The sequence below is a fragment of the Leptodactylus fuscus genome, chromosome 6 (genome assembly GCF_031893055.1).
Source record: "Leptodactylus fuscus isolate aLepFus1 chromosome 6, aLepFus1.hap2, whole genome shotgun sequence".
Classification (NCBI taxonomy): Eukaryota; Metazoa; Chordata; class Amphibia; order Anura; family Leptodactylidae; genus Leptodactylus; species Leptodactylus fuscus.
Window position 1 is genome coordinate 24,547,176 of NC_134270.1, and position 17,821 is coordinate 24,564,996.

At 44.0% G+C, this 17,821-nt stretch overlaps 2 protein-coding genes across 3 annotated transcripts in view; one reads left to right on the top strand and one right to left on the bottom strand.

Moving 5' to 3' along the window:
• Positions 1-17,821, top strand: part of INTS11 (integrator complex subunit 11) — a 527,013-nt gene that overhangs the window by 8,468 nt on the left and 500,724 nt on the right. Inside the window, exons 6-18 of one of the 2 annotated variants that reach the window (XM_075279599.1) lie at positions 782-880; positions 1,397-1,431; positions 1,796-1,934; positions 2,907-2,971; positions 3,078-3,267; positions 4,070-4,153; positions 4,813-4,902; positions 4,984-5,146; positions 5,849-5,956; positions 6,042-6,103; positions 6,505-6,647; positions 7,210-7,339; positions 7,953-8,034. In XM_075279599.1, the coding sequence (XP_075135700.1) occupies positions 782-880; positions 1,397-1,431; positions 1,796-1,934; positions 2,907-2,971; positions 3,078-3,267; positions 4,070-4,153; positions 4,813-4,902; positions 4,984-5,146; positions 5,849-5,956; positions 6,042-6,103; positions 6,505-6,647; positions 7,210-7,339; positions 7,953-8,018 (1,374 nt within the window). In that variant the 3' untranslated portion in view covers positions 8,019-8,034. Of the gene's footprint in view, positions 1-781; positions 881-1,396; positions 1,432-1,795; positions 1,935-2,906; positions 2,972-3,077; positions 3,268-4,069; positions 4,154-4,812; positions 4,903-4,983; positions 5,147-5,848; positions 5,957-6,041; positions 6,104-6,504; positions 6,648-7,209; positions 7,340-7,952; positions 9,488-17,821 lie in introns of those variants that run through there. The other variant, XM_075279598.1, reaches the window with a different exon arrangement.
• LOC142209452 (lysophosphatidic acid receptor 6-like) lies at positions 14,798-15,859 on the bottom strand. The gene has a single exon (XM_075278441.1). The coding sequence runs from the start codon at positions 15,857-15,859 to the stop codon at positions 14,798-14,800; it is 1,062 nt and encodes a 353-aa protein (XP_075134542.1).

Genomic DNA, 17,821 nt, shown 5'->3' on the forward strand with positions numbered 1-17,821 from the left:
GGATGGATCCATGCTTTCATGTTGTTGACGCCAAATTCTGACCCTACCATCCGAATGTCGCAGCAGAAATCGAGACTCATCAGACCAGGCAACGTTTTTCCATTCTTCAATTGTCCAATTTCGATGAGCTTGTGCAAATTGTAGCCTCAGTTTCCTGTTCTTAGCTGAAAGGAGTGGCACCCGGTGTGGTCTTCTGCTGCTGTAGCCCATCTGCCTCAAAGTTCGACGTACTGTGCGGCGTTCAGAGATGCTCTTCTGGCTACCTTGGTTGTAACGGGTGGCTATTTGAGTCACTGTTGCCTTTCTATCAGCTCGAACCAGTCTGGCCATTCTCCTCTGACCTCTGGCATCAACAACGCATTTCCGCCCACAGAACTGCCGCTCACTGGATGTTTTTTCTTTTTCGGACCATTCTCTGTAAACCCTAGAGATGGTTGTGCGTGAAAATCCCAGTAGATCAGCAGTTTCTGAAATACTCAGACCAGCCCTTCTGGCACCAACAACCATGCCACGTTCAAAGGCACTCAAATCACCTTTCTTCCCCATACTGATGCTCGGTTTGAACTGCAGGAGATTGTCTTGACCATGTCTACATGCCTAAATGCACTGAGTTGCCGCCATGTGATTGGCTGATTAGAAATTAAGTGTTAACGAGCAGTTGGACAGGTGTACCTAATAAAGTGGCCGGTGAGTGTAGTTTCTGTGGTTCACCTGTATATTAAAGTATATCACATAAGTCCTTAATGAACTTTGTCCTTCTAATCTTTGTATATTTTCTTAGGTTGACGATGAGCTAGAAATTAAGGCCTACTACGCCGGACATGTTTTGGGAGCTGCCATGTTTCAGATTAAAGTTGGATCAGAATCAGTTGTATATACTGTGAGTATACAGCGTCTTAAACACACCCTTACGCTCTGTGTTTATTAAAATGAAGAACTATCTGGGTCCAGACCCTGAACTAGTAGGTGACGTCAAGAGATGTGAAGTCTGGGCGAGGAACAAGCAGAAGTCTGACGGTAGTAAATCTGGAAATCCCTCCCTGTTCTCTGTATGTGAAGTGAATGTAGTGCTTGTCTCACAAGCGCACTGAGGCTTTATACACAGGAAGGCCTTCAGGATACTCCATCAATTGGATAGGGGAACGTGCCCATAACTAGACAACCCCTTTAATCTTTAGATGTTTGATATTTTCCATATCACCTGTAGGGGGCTCCCTGTGTTTGCTTTCTGCTAGCCCCAGCATTACAACCATTGGGAGTGATTGACTTATACATGTTGCCCTTATACAGACCCCTGAACCTGTTCTGTCAGATCCGGTGTGGGCACTATTAGCATTACATACAGGAGATGTCCAACCCTCGGTCTATTATAATCTGTTCTCATGTCTTTCTCTAGGGTGATTACAATATGACTCCAGACCGACACTTGGGGTAAGAACTTTATTACATATTCGCCATCTCTGGGGTCGGGGATATTGTGCTCATATTCCGTATGGAATTATTCCAAGTACACAGAATTTTCCATAGAAGGGGTTACCTGGCTTCCACACATTGTAAGGGCACAAGAAGTAATTTTGATATGATCAGGGCTATAGGCAACCCCTATAAAGCGCATCAACCCAACCTCGCAGATAGTTTGGTGTCACCTGAATCCAGCGATCTACCTGTAGGGCCGGGTTCTGGTGTCAGACTGAAGGAGCAATCTAAGTTCTTTGCATGTGTTACTATACGTGGGCCTGTATGTTACATGAACCACTTGTAGAGTTTTCACCTCCTGGACCATAATCTCTTTTAGTGCCGCATGGATTGACAAGTGCCGCCCAGATTTACTCATCAGCGAATCCACCTATGCAACGACCATCAGAGATTCGAAGCGTTGTCGGGAGCGAGATTTCCTAAAGAAGGTCCACGAGACTGTAGAGAAGGGCGGGAAGGTAAATGGCATTTTATTCTTTTTTTTTTTTCTGTCTGCAGTGTTGGTTTGAGTTATGATGGTCTGTGTAAGCGGAAAATATTGTTACCATAGTATCCTGAAAGATTGCTGTATATGTGATTTAGGGTTGGCTGTGATACGATAGGAGCGGCTACCACATCAGCTAAACATGGCTTGTAGCTTATTGTATGGATGTGATCTTTACTGCTCACATCTAGACCAAAGGTACAGTCTGAGGGGAAGATTATATGAAGAGGGGCCTGTTCCATGACAGTCGTCATATACCCTGGGGTGGAAGAGGGTATTTATAAGGCACGAACTCTGCCCAGCCATGTACTGGGAGTGAAATAATGGGCTGATCGGTGGTGGTCTGACTCCCGAACCCCGCACTGTTAAGCTGTCTTAACAGGCACCAGATGCAATCCAAGGGATGGGGCCAGAATTATTTCTCTAGCCCCCACCATTCCTGAGCAATCAGTGCTGTTAGTTTTAATGCCTGATATACTAACTAGAGTCTCTGTTGATAAGTGAGTGGTGTCAGGGAGGAGTAGACAAGGGGGCGTGGCTGAGAGCTCCAATCAGAGGCAGCCAGTGTCATTACTAAGAATCACACCCCTTGTCTGCTCCTGCCTGACACCGCCCACCTGACACTATAGATCCTAAATAGTATATCAGGCAACAAAATTAGCTGTGCTGATAGCTCAGGAATGGTGGGGGCTAGTGAAAAAAATCCCCACTAGGCCGGAATCAGTAGAGGAGTGTATTACAGAATGTAGAGTTGATGGAACTGCTGAAAGGTCCTCTTTAACAATAGAAGCCACATTTTGGGCAATTACAGAGCCCCTTTTCAAGCAGATCAGTACTAATGGCTTCTTGTCTTACTTCATGGTGGTGAATAAAGTATTAATAATCACGTCGCTTATTCCAGCGCCTTCTCTCTTTCAATGTCATATTTTTTTCTTTCTTCTGACAGGTTCTCATTCCCGTTTTTGCCCTGGGTAGAGCTCAGGAACTCTGCATCTTGTTGGAGACATTCTGGTAACTTTGTGTTATGTATCTTTAGATATAGATAGATAGATATATTTTATTTTTAATTTTTTTCACTTTATTTGATTTGTATATTAAATCGACCACATTAATTAAGGGATCGGATGAATCTGAAAGCCCCTATTTACTTCTCCACGGGTCTGACCGAGAAGGCCAACCATTACTACAAGCTCTTCATCACCTGGACCAACCAGAAGATCAGGAAGACCTTCGTACAGAGGAACATGTTTGAGTTCAAGCATATTAAGGCCTTTGACAGAGCTTTTGCAGATAATCCTGGTCCAATGGTAAGATTATACACTAGAGCTTGTGTATTGTAGTGACGTACGTGGAATAATGTATAGGTATATACTATACTGGGTGGTCCTGGGCTGGAGCAGAGAGTCAGAGTCCGCCCACCTGACAATAGAGCGGATAATGGTCCTGAAACTTAACAGGAATGATTGCTCAGGAATGGCGGGGGCTACAGAAAAAACTCCATCTCTGTTGGAATCAGTAGGGCAGCGCTTATTGGATGTAGTGGGGGGGGGAAGGAAGATCTTTAAGATTTCTGCTTGCTGTCAACGAATGGGAAACTCATATTTGCTTCCAGAGACTGTATGTCGGCCCTGATCATGTCCTAGTGAGGACAGGTACTCATATGAGTGTTCACACAAGGTATACACACTTCTAGTGTCCCATCTGGATTTACCGGCTGGAAATCTGCAGCATATTACAATAACAACAAAGCAGATGACATTTGTTAAATTCTCATCCACAAGCCGAGATAAAAATTCTGCAATGCAGGTTGTAAATCTGTAACATGTCAGTCCTTTACGTAGATTTTCACCTCTTACAATCCATAGGGTCAGATCCTTCAATTTTGCATCAAGACTTGTGACAACAGTTTGTCACAGATTTTGACGTGATTCACAGCAAAATGGGAAAAATGAGTCCTTGTGGATTTATCCTGAAGATATCTGAATAACAGACTTCCTAGGAACTGGAATGCCTGTATCTCTATGCAGAAAAACAGGCAATAGGAACAGATCCCGTTACGTGACCTGAGCGACCCCGTGCTGAAATGTCTTTGCCCTTTATCACTTGCAGGTTGTCTTTGCTACTCCAGGAATGTTACACGCTGGTCAGTCCTTACAGATTTTCCGCAAGTGGGCCGGGAATGAGAAGAACATGGTGAGAGAGAATTTATAATGCCTGGGGAATAAATGGTTATTCTAATAACTTACAACTGTCCAATGTATGGAGGTGCGGTTGTTTGATCACACCTTCTATATGCTGATCAGTGGGGGTGCCGGGGTCTGACCTCTAACAGTTATAGGGGGTATCTGGTGTATAATATTGATGGCCTATCCTTAGGATCAGTATTAGATTGGCAGCCGACATTCCCACCAATCACATGTATTCCCAGTATTGTTTACATGCCCGGAGCGCTGAGACATTGAAGTCTATGGAACAGCGCTGCCATACCAAAGCCCACCCCACAAATTGTATGGCACATAAACCTTAGCGGAAGCCTTACTGTCCTTATCCAGGACCCCTGCAGGGCACCTGTTCATCAGACTCTCACAGATCTAATATTGATGGCTTATCCTAAGGATGGACCATCGATAATAGAAAGTGGATGACCCCTTTAATATTGATCACCTGTTTTTACAACAATCATTTATTTATTCCCATTATGTGGATTAGTGTTGGCGTGAATAACCCTTTAAGGTCGGGCATATGAATAACCTACTAGTGTTGTCCATTGATCGGTGGAGCGTATATATCGATCTATGTTCTGATCCTATAGTAGACATACACTTATCAGATGGTCATTGCTTCTTGTACAGGTCATCATGCCCGGGTACTGTGTGCAGGGCACAGTGGGACACAAGATCTTAAGTGGTCAGCGTAAACTAGAGATGGAGGGCAGACAGACGGTAGGTGTCCAGTCCACGTCATCTATAATGTACTATGTAGGTGATCGCTGGGTAAGACAATGTAATGTCATTTTCTGGCAGCTGGAAGTGAAAATGCAGGTGGAATACATGTCCTTCAGTGCCCACGCCGATGCCAAAGGTATCATGCAACTCATCCGCCAGGCCGAGCCCCGGAATGTACTGCTGGTGCATGGAGAGGCCAAAAAGATGGAGTTCCTGAAGCAGAAGATTGAGCAGGAGTTTCGTGAGTATGGAGATTAGCATGTCCACGTATACAGTGAGGTTATTACATTGCAAACATGGAGGCGTTGACCATAGCAAATAGTAATCTATAGGTGCCATTGTAAAGTGAGAGATACAAGGTAACTGGTTGCTGTGGACTGAACCCCACTTTTTCTATACAGCAATGTTAATGGGATTGTCCAGGATAAAAATGTCACATTGATGGGACTGTTGGAACCAAACACCACTCTCAGCTCAGAGCAGGGAGTCTGTCAGCAGGAAAACCAGTATCAACTAATGACAGTACCTTATAGGGCGGCTTCATGAAAATGGAGCCACAATGCAGAATAAGGCTGTATTCACACAGAGTAACGCCAGGCGTTTTTTGTGTGTTTTTTGCACATAGCGCCGCGTTTACGCCGCGTAGCGCCGCGTTAACGCCGGGTAACGCCACCGCTAAATAGCGCGGCGTTAACGCGGCGTATACGCGGCGTTAACGCGGCGTAAACGCGGCGCTATGTGCAAAAAACACACAAAAAACGCCTGGCGTTACTCTGTGTGAATACAGCCTAAGAAAGACATCTTTGCAAAGTGTAGAAGCCGCCCTACAAGGTACTGTCAGTAGTCTGATACCTGTGTTCCTGCTGACAGACTCCCTTGTACTTAGTGTTCATTCTCCAGATGCCTCCTTGGCATTGTCTTTAAGCTACTCCTCTGTCTGCAGGTATCCAGTGTTATATGCCATTCAATGGAGAGACAGCGACCATTGTCACCAATCCTAACATACCGGTGGATATCTCCTTGGGCCTGCTGAAGAAAGAGAGTGCACTGAGTGAGTAGATGAGATCAGATCTGTTGTGGTGGAGTCTCCTGCAGTCTCCTTAGGGCTGACATTGTGTTGGTGTATATCTTTATAGGTCTCCTGCCAGATGCTAAGAAGCCCCGACTGATGCACGGGACGCTTATAATGAAAGACAATGTAAGTGAGATGACTTGTACCTTGTAGATTGTGTTGTCAGACTTACAGATTCTGCAAGTTAGAGATAAGACTTAGACCTGTATTATTGTAGCAAGTATAGTATGAGGGGCACCTTGTAAGCTTCTAAGTATACAGCAAGATCTTTTATATACCAGATTGATTTATGACGCAGCATTAAGGGGGTTATCCCGACAACCACTTGTGTGGGGCCTCTCCCCACCAGCTACAGCCTGACTTACACTATAATAGAGCTTACACCCAGGATATATATATATATATGTGTATATATATATATATATATATATATATATATATATATATATACACATACACATATATATACACACACACACACACACACACACACACACTGACCTTGTCTGCTTTCATGTCTTCTGCAGAGTCTCCGTCTTGTCTCCCCTGAGCAGGCCTTGAAGGAGATTGGTCTGAGTGAGCACCAGCTGAGGTTCACCTGTAGGGTGCACATTCAGGACCCTCATAAGGAGCAGGAGACGGTGCTGCGGATATACAACCACCTGAAGGGGTAACTGATCAACCAGCACTGGGGATTTGTACATCTACCGCCCCCCGTCTTTTACTTTTAGTAGCTTTGCTTCCTTAATTCGAGGTGTAATTTATCACCCAGACCTCTGTTCCGTGTCCTCTTTGTAGACGTAGCGACACTTTCACAGTCTCTGGACTTATTTGGTAAATGTGAATTCCAAGGAAATAAAATTGCCGTTTTTTTTCTTTGCACCATTCCTTGCTGGAAATGTATGAATACAATGAAAATGGGGCAACACCGTTTGTTAGTGTGTGCCTGACGGATAAAAGCTTAAAGTGTTATTTTTCTCTAGCCCCCACCTTTCCCGAGCAATAAGTGCTGTTACTTTTGGTGTCTGATATGCTAGTTGTGTTTGTACTATCCAGTGGGGGGCGTCATAGAGGAGCAGACACGGGGGCGTGATTCTGAGCTCTGATATTGACCAATCAGAAGCTTGTAGATGGAGCACATTGACTATTTCACTAACACTAACTAGAGATTCAGGTATAACTAATAGGTTTCCTCCTGCAAGGCCTAATCTTCGTGTCTCCTCTTTGTGCAGGATCCTCAAAGATCGCTCAGTACAGCACCTGCCGGATGGCTCCATCATGGTAGAATCCATCCTTCTTCAGGTCTCCACCAGTTCTGAGGACCCCAACACAAAAGATCTTCTTATATCTTGGACATATCAGGTGAGTTTGGAGAAGCTGCCATGTCGCTGGAATCTATAACTGGAGGGAAAACTTCTTTCCATCATCTTAAAGGGGTTTTCTGAGATTAGGATATTGATGGTCATCAATATCTGATTGGTGGGTGTCAGACACCCGAGACTTGCCTGTGGGTTCACACAGACCCTGGATAATACCCGTGTGTTTGTGGGGTCGTAGTGTCGGCCGCTGGACACACAGCTATCACACGCGGAGTACACACTCATGTGCACAGGAGCTTACTGTGTAACTTGTTTTAAGGGGTTAAACTCAATAAACCATGCTTCACCTATACAAGATATGTGTCCAAAATCTGACGTAAAGGCGTATGTGTTTTTTTTGCGGGTACAGCCGGGTATTTCAGTACTTTCTACTGTCGTATAAGAAAGGTGTTTTTTGATGAGGAATTCTAAGGAAATGACTTCTTGGACTGATAACCATCGCTTCCTGATATCGGGTGACTTGTGGTTGAGGTTTCCTTTTAGTGAGCCTTTCAGCTCTCCTACCTCTGAGCCCTCGGAGGGTGCGCGTTGTCTAGTCCATACTATTTTGGTCCTATCATTGATGTCATTATGTCGCTTGCTTCCTTTTTATGTAGGATGAAGAGTTGGGGAGTTTCCTGACCTCTGTGCTCAAAAAGGGTTTACCACAAGGTACCAGCTAGACCCTCGCCCGACCTGGTGACTGAGTTCACGTCTTCTGCTGAGTGCCCATGTCATTCTCCATCTTCAGGGTCAAGAGGTTTCCAGTCAGAGCTGTGGGGCTAGAAGATGGAACAGAGTGATGTAGAATATTCTTGCATTTGGTCACCTTTGGACTCCATGTTACAATTTGGCCAGATAAAATCTACTTTAAAAGTAGAGAAATTTTCCTAGAATTGGTGCTTAAAGGGGTCGACCTGTTATGGACACTTATTCCCTACCACAGTGCTCAGGAGGTCGGGGGACCGATTGTCCCCCTAAGGCCTCTCTGTGAATTGAGCAGCTATGTGTTTGCGTGTTCACTTCTATGGAGCTGTGGGTGCATCACTGTCCTGACAGCCCTGTAGCATTGAATGGAGGGCCGGTCACAAAGAGGCCTTAGAGGGACTTTCGGTCCCTTGTCCTCCTGACTACTGTGGGGCAGCAATAGGACACTTATTCCCTGTCCTGTGGATAGAAGATATGTGTCCATTACAGAACAACCCCTTTAAGTGATCCTGAGCTCACCGCTTTCCTTGCTGCCTCAGTGTCTTTCCTGCTATGAATCTGGTGATCTACATTCTGGACTAGTATTTATACCAGGCACAGAACAGCGGTATAATGCAGGATCGGCTACAAGCTTATTCTTTGATTTATGTATATTACATCTGTATATTTCAGGACCTGGGGTATTTATAACCTACCTTAAGACCTGCTGCTCATACACAGAGAATGGAGCGAGAAGGAGACAGCGCTGTTCTGTGGAGTTCAAGCTAAGTCACTGCTGCGTAGGTCCCATTCAAGTGAATGGTAACTGATCTGCAGTACCTGGTCTGGCCACTATACAGAAAACAGTGCTGTCTGCTTCCTGCTCCATTCTCTGCGTATCTGCAGTTGGTGTCAGATCCTAATATCTGATATTGGGTAGGTCATTAATAGCCTGGAAAATCCTCTAAACTGCGAAATTATGTTAAAGGGGTACCTGCTGAAAAAAACATTCACTTTACGGCGTCCTGTACATGACCATATTCCGTCTTGGAAAAACAATCTGTACAAGGGCAATATTTCTGTACTGACCACGGCTACGTGCATGGGACCCACGGCATCCTAGTAAGCTCCTGACGGGCGTGCTCACCAATGTACTGGACAGCTTTATATCAGGCTAGTAGAGTAGCCATCGGGCCATTGCATGCACACGGCTGTGATCAGTCTGTGAAGTATAGCCTGAATATGGCGGTGTATATGAGGCCTAAGGCTAGAGTGGACGGGGCTGTATTATAGCCACACGTGTCCTGTCCATGCTGCCTTGTGGCCTAATGGTAAATGCACATTGTGGCGCTGTAGTGGAGATCTGTCTGTCATGTGCAGGATTTCTGTGTTTGTCTACTGATCACTCTCACTTTTTATTAAAATTAATGTTTTGTAGTTTCTTTTCTATAAAAATAAATGTATATTAGCTGGAACAGATGTGTAAATGGATAATGCAAAGCTACATCAATTTCTCACTTCATTCAATATATAGAAAGAACCTGCTGCATCTCACAGCTCTGACCCATTGCACACGGCTGCAGTATACCGCCTGATAGGGAGCCATAATACACCCGCTATACATCGCTCCTCGCTGTATCTCTACAAGGGTCAGCTTTGGTCTCATTGGCAGGTTTTGGGTTTCCTTCAGCCCAGTTCAGGGACACATTTTGGCTAAGGAATATCCATCCTTTCCCGGAACACATTCAGGGTCTAGAGAGATTATTCTAAGGGTGAATTCACACTGAGTAAACGCTAGCTTATTCTGAACGTAAAACACGTTCAGAATAAGCGGCGTCTAAAGCAGCTCCATTCATTTCTATGGGAGCGGGGATACGAGCGCTCCCCATAGAAATGAATGGGCTGCTTCTTTCACTCCGTGCAGTCCCATTGAAGTGAATGGGGAGTGCCGGCGTGTACGCTCCGGCATGAGCAGAGCTTGCCGTATACGCCGGCACTCCCCATTCACTTCAATGGGACTGCACGGAGTGAAAGAAGCAGCCCATTCATTTCTATGGGGAGCGCTCGTATCCCCGCTCCCATAGAGATGAATGGAGCTGCTTTAGACGCCGCTTATTCTGAACGTGTTTTACGTTCAGAATAAGCTAGCGTTTACTCAGTGTGAATGCACCCTAATGTGGCTTTTCTTTCTGTAAAGCGTTCATGTTCATATGAGCGGCTTCAGTAGATTCTCGTTTCCTGTGTGGGTCTATGGCTTTCCATCTGTGGGAGACGGGTCCTCGCTGTATGAGCTCGTGCACCTGCAAGGCGGAACAAAACTACACACAAGCTGCGTGCAAGAAACCCTACAAGACGATGACTCACAAATACAGGAAATTTCACTTTTCGGCATTGACTGCAAGGTGAGGTGTGAATAGGTGAAGTTCAAATATGGATTAAACTGGGTTATTATGGGACTGCAGCCAAACCACAGGGGGTTATATAGACCAAGCAGTGCACATAAAGGGCATAGAAGAAGCCAGACGTTCATGGTCTAACCCTGCACTGAGATGTATGGTGATCTCCATAAGAGCAGGAGGTGCTGATCATATAACAAGACGGGTTCTAGAGATCTTTCATCCTCTAGAAAAAGGAAGATATTATAAGTAGAGTTGAACAAGTACTGTTCGGATCAGCCGATCCGAACAGCACGCACGCATTGAAATGAATGGATACACCTGGTGCTTCCGGTTTGACGGCAGCTGACCGCTTAACCCGCCATGTGCCGGCTGCGTGCCTTGATTTCAATGCATGCGTGCTGTTCGGATCGGCTGATCCGAACAGTACTCGCTCAACTCTAATTATAAGAGTTTCCCATAAACATACCCGTATCCAGACTTGTAGAACATTAAGTGACACACTTTTACAGATATAAATAATTTACCATCTTAGCGGTGACATCTTCTGTTTTCATCTTATGCCAATGGATACGACAATGCGCACAGGAGCTTTCTATGGTCTGGGACTTGTCAGAAACCTAGTCATGATGTGCTTATAGCGGACAGGTTATCTGGCGGACACTACAAGTATGAAGAGATAACCCGGCTACAATAAGATGATCACGGCCGGATTTCAGAGACTAGAAAGTTCCTGGCTTCGTGGTCATATCCATTGGTAACTGATAAGGACGACAGATGTCACCACTAAGATGGTTAGAGAAAATCTATAAAACTGCAACAATGTTAACCTCTTCCCGCTCTGCGTCGTACTATTATGTCATGTGGAGTATATGGTTAACGCTGAGCGTAATAGTACGGCGCTGTAATGCCGCGGGCACGGAAGCTGTATCTGCAACGTGACATCCTGCTGTCAACTGTGTTACACAGCCCAGGGCCGGGACCGGCTGCCAGAAGATACTCGGATTAAGTACCTAGATACTGTGATTGATAGTGATCACGACATCAAGGGGCAAGATTTAACCCCCCCCCTCCTGGCACTCCTCAGACCCACCACGGTAAGATTGCGGGTTCCAATGGATTGCTATAAATGTGCGATGTTCTGCAGTACTATGTATCTGATATCCCAACATCTCATCTCCTTGTGGCACAGGAAAAAAAAAAGCAGATAAACACAGAAAAATAAACAAATTATAATAACCTATTAAATAACTTTAGGGGGCGTTCACACTTGTGCCTGCTGTGATTCTGCTGCAATTCCACAAAACTGCCGGCGGTCAGTGTAAAAATCTGTTCATTTCAATGGCTTTTTAAAGCAAACCGCCAGTGTCCATATGCAGCCTCTCCGCCGTGAAACCGTTTTTTTGCACGGACATGAAGTCGGACATGTGGTTTCATGGCGGAGAAGCTGCATATGAACAACGGCGGTTTGCTTTAAAACCCATTGAAATGAATGGGTTTTTAAATTGACCGCATGCAAGCTGTGGCCTGCTTTTGGGAAATTTCAGCAGAATCATGGCACAAGTGTGAACACCCTCTTACATTTACAAAATATATAATGGATACAAACATGTTGTGTATCTCCACATGCGTATACCGTATATACTCGAGTATAAGCCGACCAGAATATAAGCCGAGGCCCCTAATTTTACCACAAAAAACTGGGAAAACTTATTGACTCGAGTATAAGCCGAGGGGGGAAATGCAGCAGCTACTGGAAAATTTCAAAAATTAAAATGGTCGGAGTTTTTGGGTGCAGTAGTTGCTGAGGAAGGGGAGGGGGTGTTTTGGTTGTCTGTCTGCCCCTTCCCTGAGCTTGAGGACTGGGGTTTTTTTTCCCCACACTTGGAATTCAGCCTGGCTGAATATAGGGGATCTGCAGTGCTCCTATTAACCCCTTCCTAACGGAACAGGAGCACTGTAGATCCCCTATATTCAGTAGACCGGGCACTGTCAGACACAGGGATACCTAATGTGTATGTGTGTCACAGTCATTTTCTACTTTTATATGTATTCTAGGGAAAGGAGGGATTTACAAATTATTTTATTTATTTTTTTATTACATATTTTTTTAAAGCTTCTTTTTTTTCCACTATATTATGGGAGATTCTATACATTACTATTGCGGCTGGTCATAGACACCCCCCCCCCCCCCTTCAAAAAAAATATATATTTGGCAATATTTTTTTTTTTTTTGCTTGACTCGAGTATAAGCCGAGGGGGGCTTTTTCAGCACAAAAACTGTGCTGAAAAATTCGGCTTATACTCGAGTATATACGGTAAGTCCCCACTATCCAAAAAAAATAGTGAATAAAAATAGTTAGTTATTTATCCCATATGGTGAATATTGTAAAAAAAAAACCAAAAAAAACCCCCTGTAAATTAATGTATTTTGGTCACTTTGCTATCTCCAAAAATAACAATAAAAAGTGATCAAAAAGTCATATATACCAAACACTGGTACCAATAGAGAGTGAAACAAGTAAAGAGCTCTGACAGATCTCCGTCAACAGTACAGTAAAAAGTTCTAGGCCTCAGAATACGGAGACCCCAGGAAATCCTTCATTTTCAAAAAGTGATGTTTTATTTGTAAAAGCGATAAAATTTAATAAAACCAATATAAATCTGGTATCACCGTAATCGTAATGATCTGCCGGTCAGAGCTGCCATGTCATATCTAATGCAGAGTGAATGCCGTAAAGACAAAAGCAAAAAATAGAATAGATAGAATTGTGTTATTTCGCATGGACCCCCAACAAACGTAAATAAAAGCAAATATTAGATGTACCCAAAAATGGTTGCAAATGAAAGTACAACCCGTCACACAAAGAATAAGCCCTGACATAGCTAGGTCAACAGTAAAATAATACCGTTAAGAATTTTGGAAGATGGGGAGGAAAATAAGAAATAAAGTCACCGAGCATTAACCTACAAACTACCCTGCGTGCTTAAAGGGTTAAAAATGGTTAACTTTTAGTTATCCACAAATTTAAATGTAGTTATGTTAGTGGGAAAACCCTTTAGGTTTTCACAAAATCCTGAAATGTCATCGAGGAAGGGTCTAGAAAGGCGGCGACTCAGTAGCTAAAATGAAGTGCGTTTCGGGCTACTGTAAAGCGGCTCAGCTGGATGGACTGTACCACACTAGTTCTCAGGAGGAGGGGATAAAGAAGATTGTAATAAGAATAAATAAGGTTGTTGTAATAAAGAAGATGACAGTTTTGCCTTCCTGATACTGTTATATTATTCAGTAAAATATAAAGGAGAAGATCCGCACACTTCCCCTCAAGCAGGTACAGATGGTTCTGGCTTTAGCTGTTCAAGTGATGGATCAAAGGCAAAGCACTGAGGATGGAAAAGCAGGATAACATGGAAAACTCAAGATGATAGAGTGATATAACATTCTCCTCTAGCCTTTGTGCTAGGGTGTTGCATAGACATGGAAGTAGAGAGAGTAATAGACAAAGGGGAGGGGTTAGGTGCAGATTCCCTACAGAGTGAATAGACTAGAATGGCTGCGGACACTGACTTAGACTTCTCTATAAGGGCCCGAACGTGCGTGTATTTTGGCAAAATACACGTGTAAAAATAAGACTCCCATTGACTTCAATTACATTTTACACGTGTATTTTAACGTTTTTTGACGTGTTTTTTTACACGTGTAAAAAATGTCATTGAAGTCAATGGGAGTCTTATTTTTACATGTGTATTTTGGCAAAATACACGAGTGTTTACTTCCGTGTGAACGGGCCCTAAGACTACTAATCCTGCCAATGGAGTGGTACCAATGAGCATGGTGGTCTTCTGGAACCGCGCTGGAGAATTACAGGGTCCATTGTAGATCATGGTAAGGGCCCATTCACATGGCAGAATTCCATGCAGATTTCGAGGAAGATTCCTCCCCTATTGGGGGCAGAGATCAAAGCAAGACACTCAAAATATAATTGTCCTGCTCAATCTGGCCCCAAAACAACGTAACTGGGGCTAATAATGGAGTAAGAACCAGAGGGGTAGACATGGAAGAGGAACATACAAGTGTCTGCAAAGTGATAGAGAATCTGAATGTGACAACATCATCGTATAGAAAACATTTATTTACAGCTGGACACATACACTTATAGTATATACTAAAGCTATATACAAGACGTTACAAGCTATGGGAAACCCCCCCAATATAACTTGGCGGATAATCCGAGAGTAACAGAATATCTATAAATTCGGGGCAAAGTTATAAAACTCCGAAGTCAACACAAAAACACCGAGGACTATCTTAGATGAATAAGACGAGACGTACAATATAAATCCATGCGATGTAAGGAACGGGGCAGCTCCGGGGTCCATTATAGGACCGACCATTCCACCTTGGCCCCCAGTATGGTAACGGGTTCCATTCTTTTTGGTAAATACGGTGAGGTGATTCTACCAGGGGCTTTGTCTATAGGTTTCCCATTCTGAATGTTATAGGTCTGCGTAGCGTAGGGAGCGCTGAGCCTACGACTTAAATACGGGATAAAGTAAAGAATGGGGTTCAGGCAGCTGTTCAGACTTACTAAAGCCAAAGTGATGCGGCGTAACTTGTAGATGTGCAGGGACAAGGCACAATCCTGGATCATGTCCAATCTCATCATGAAGTGAAGCAGATGGGAGACATTAAAGGGCAGAAAACAGACCATAGACACCAGCAGAATGAAGAGAATGATCCTCAAGGCCACTTTCCGGTGGATACTGGATTTTATCCTGCATATCTTCCGTGCTATTATAGGGATCACCACTCCAACAATGGTGAACGGTACCAGAAATCCAAAGATCAAGGCACAAATGTTATACGGTTTCAGACGTCCATGCCAGGCTGAAGTTGAGAAGTCCTCAAAGCAGGAGGTCCTTGTGCCATTCACAGGGACATTGCCCAGAGGTCCGCCAAGGATTAACGGCAATATAATGGCAATACATAAGATCCAGATAAGACAGGTCAACATCAAGGGGCAGCGGGTACACTTGAGCTTCATATACATCAGTGGATGGACCACAGCCAGGTACCTGTCAAAAATGATGCATGTGAAGAAGCCAATGCTCAGGTAGATGTTGGCGTAGAAGAGGCCACCAGTAATGCGACAAGCCACGTCCCCAAAGATCCAGTCATTTCCAGTATGGTGATAAAGAATGCGAAATGGTAAGAGACAGATGAAAATGGAATCCACCACAGACAGGTTCACAAAGTAGATATTGGAGTTGCGGGTTCGCTGTTTGCTCTGGCACAGGTAATACAGTGCCAAACCATTCCCGGGTAAGCCAAGTATGAACACCAGGCTGTATGTGACCGTGAAGAATCCATACTGGAACTCTGCCTGCAGGCTGCAGTTTTTTGTAGTAACGTTCAATATGGTGCCTTCTGTAGTCTCCATGTGAGTGCCCATGGAAGGGGACCAGCCGGGGAACTGTAGGGAGGGCTCACGCCACCATACGGCTTACATCAGTACTCTCGCAGGAGAATTGACTGTTCTTCACATCCGACAAGATGTGAATAATTCACAGAAATGCAAGTCACAAAGTTTCCCTTAATATACGCGCGCACTACAACCACAGGAAGTGACCTGCTCGCACACGACATACACTAGAGCAATAAGAACATCCTCCATGACAGCAACACAGGAGGTTGACTTAGGATCTGATAGAGACAGAAAGCTCAGAGCTTGACCAGAAATATGGGATGGATTCCACCTCAAATTCCTCTTCACCTTGTGGCCCTCCAGCTTTCCTCTGCGAGTTCCACTTACTACTGAGAACGTATTCTCTTCAGTCATTCTCAATGAAAGCAGCGATAGAATAATAACTAAGCACTTAGGGCAGGATCACAGCTTGGAGAACCTTCCTCCGAGGTCCATGACTGATGAGAGCTTCAGATGATTGTGTTTGATCGATGTATGTGGGGAAGACTTGGTATTGGTCTTCATCTCTGAAAGTCTATTGTCTCTCACTTACCTCAGGTTACTGACATGGACATGATGTTAGTCAGGTGGTGCTTAACTCTGAGAGCCTTGTAGGTGGACATCTTTATTCACTTGGCCAAGGTGTTCTTAGAGATCTTTTTTTTCCCTGAAAACTGAACAAAATAGGCCTGGATCTTGTCTGTAGGGATTGGCGGCCTCCAGAAATTTGAATACAGCTCTACAAATGTCCAGAGAAAGATTGTAGTCCATAGACCATGTCTAGTGACATTTGCAACTTGATGAAGAGCTTTAGAAGGAAGAAAGAATCTACATTTAGAAATTATTCTGTGGTCAAGAATTCTTTGGTAGGAAAGCACCTGAGTTTTCGCCTTCTAGCTGCTGTTACCTCCGGACTCCACAGAAAGCCTGTAATCCAGGAGAGTCTTCTTACATCAGAATTTTCCAAGGCTCAAGCAGGTGAGAGTTAGAAAGTGTCTTGGACTTGAAGGTACTAATCTTTAGGACTTTTTCAAGTCCTGCTTGAAGGAAGTCCAATATCTTGGAAATGTCAGGATCAAGAAGATCTGGTGGACAAAGTCCACACCATAAAGAAGTTATCTAGAACTTCAAATACATCATTTAAATATTGTTTTGGTTTCTTTTCTTAGCTTGGAGTGTCAGGATGACTCACTCCTAGTGTCTACAAACCAAAGCATATCCTTCAGCTTCAGATAAGAGCAAACCAACTGCACTTGGGCCACAGCAATACACCCTTGGAAGGAGACGGATGGGGTTGGGGGAGTTGAGGTAAACTACATGAAAATTCTAGTTGAGGACCAAGTCGTCCACCTCTGTAGCTTAATCTCTGTGGTATAGAAAGAAGTATACAGGAACCTTGTGCTTTACCTACGAAGCAAAAAGATCTAGTTGAGGAATCCTCCAGTACAACCAACTGGGAGTAGAAGACCTGACTGCTATCAGACCTTCTACTGCCTTCAGGTCTACCCCAATGGATCTCAACTTGTGGAAGTCGCAAGATTATCAAGTGATCTTCAGAGGTCAAATCCCTGAAACAAGCGGAGACCGGAGGTTCCCCAACCCCTTCAGCACAGCAGTTTGTTCCAGAGGACTCCTTTCTTGGACATATTCTTGGACATATCCAGCAGTCTGGGAAGGTCCTTCCTTGACTAGAGAAAATGGATTCTTATCTTACTTTGTAAGAATAAGAAATTATAAAGCTCTTATAGGAGACTGGCTCCAGACAACACCTAAATACATCGTATCAAAGTCCAAAACTGGGAGATGAGTTTTTCTTCTGAAACAAAGATCTTTTTGACTAACAGAATTTTTTTTGCTGCCCAAGATAAGAAAGCTTCATATATACAAAGATTTTCTAAGAGTTTATATCCATTACATTCTGGAGGTGTCTTCTCTATT

Coding starts and splice junctions, on each gene's coding strand:
- LOC142209452 (XM_075278441.1), bottom strand. CDS start 15,859: ATGGAGACTACAGAAGGCACCATATTGAACGTTACTACAAAAAACTGC.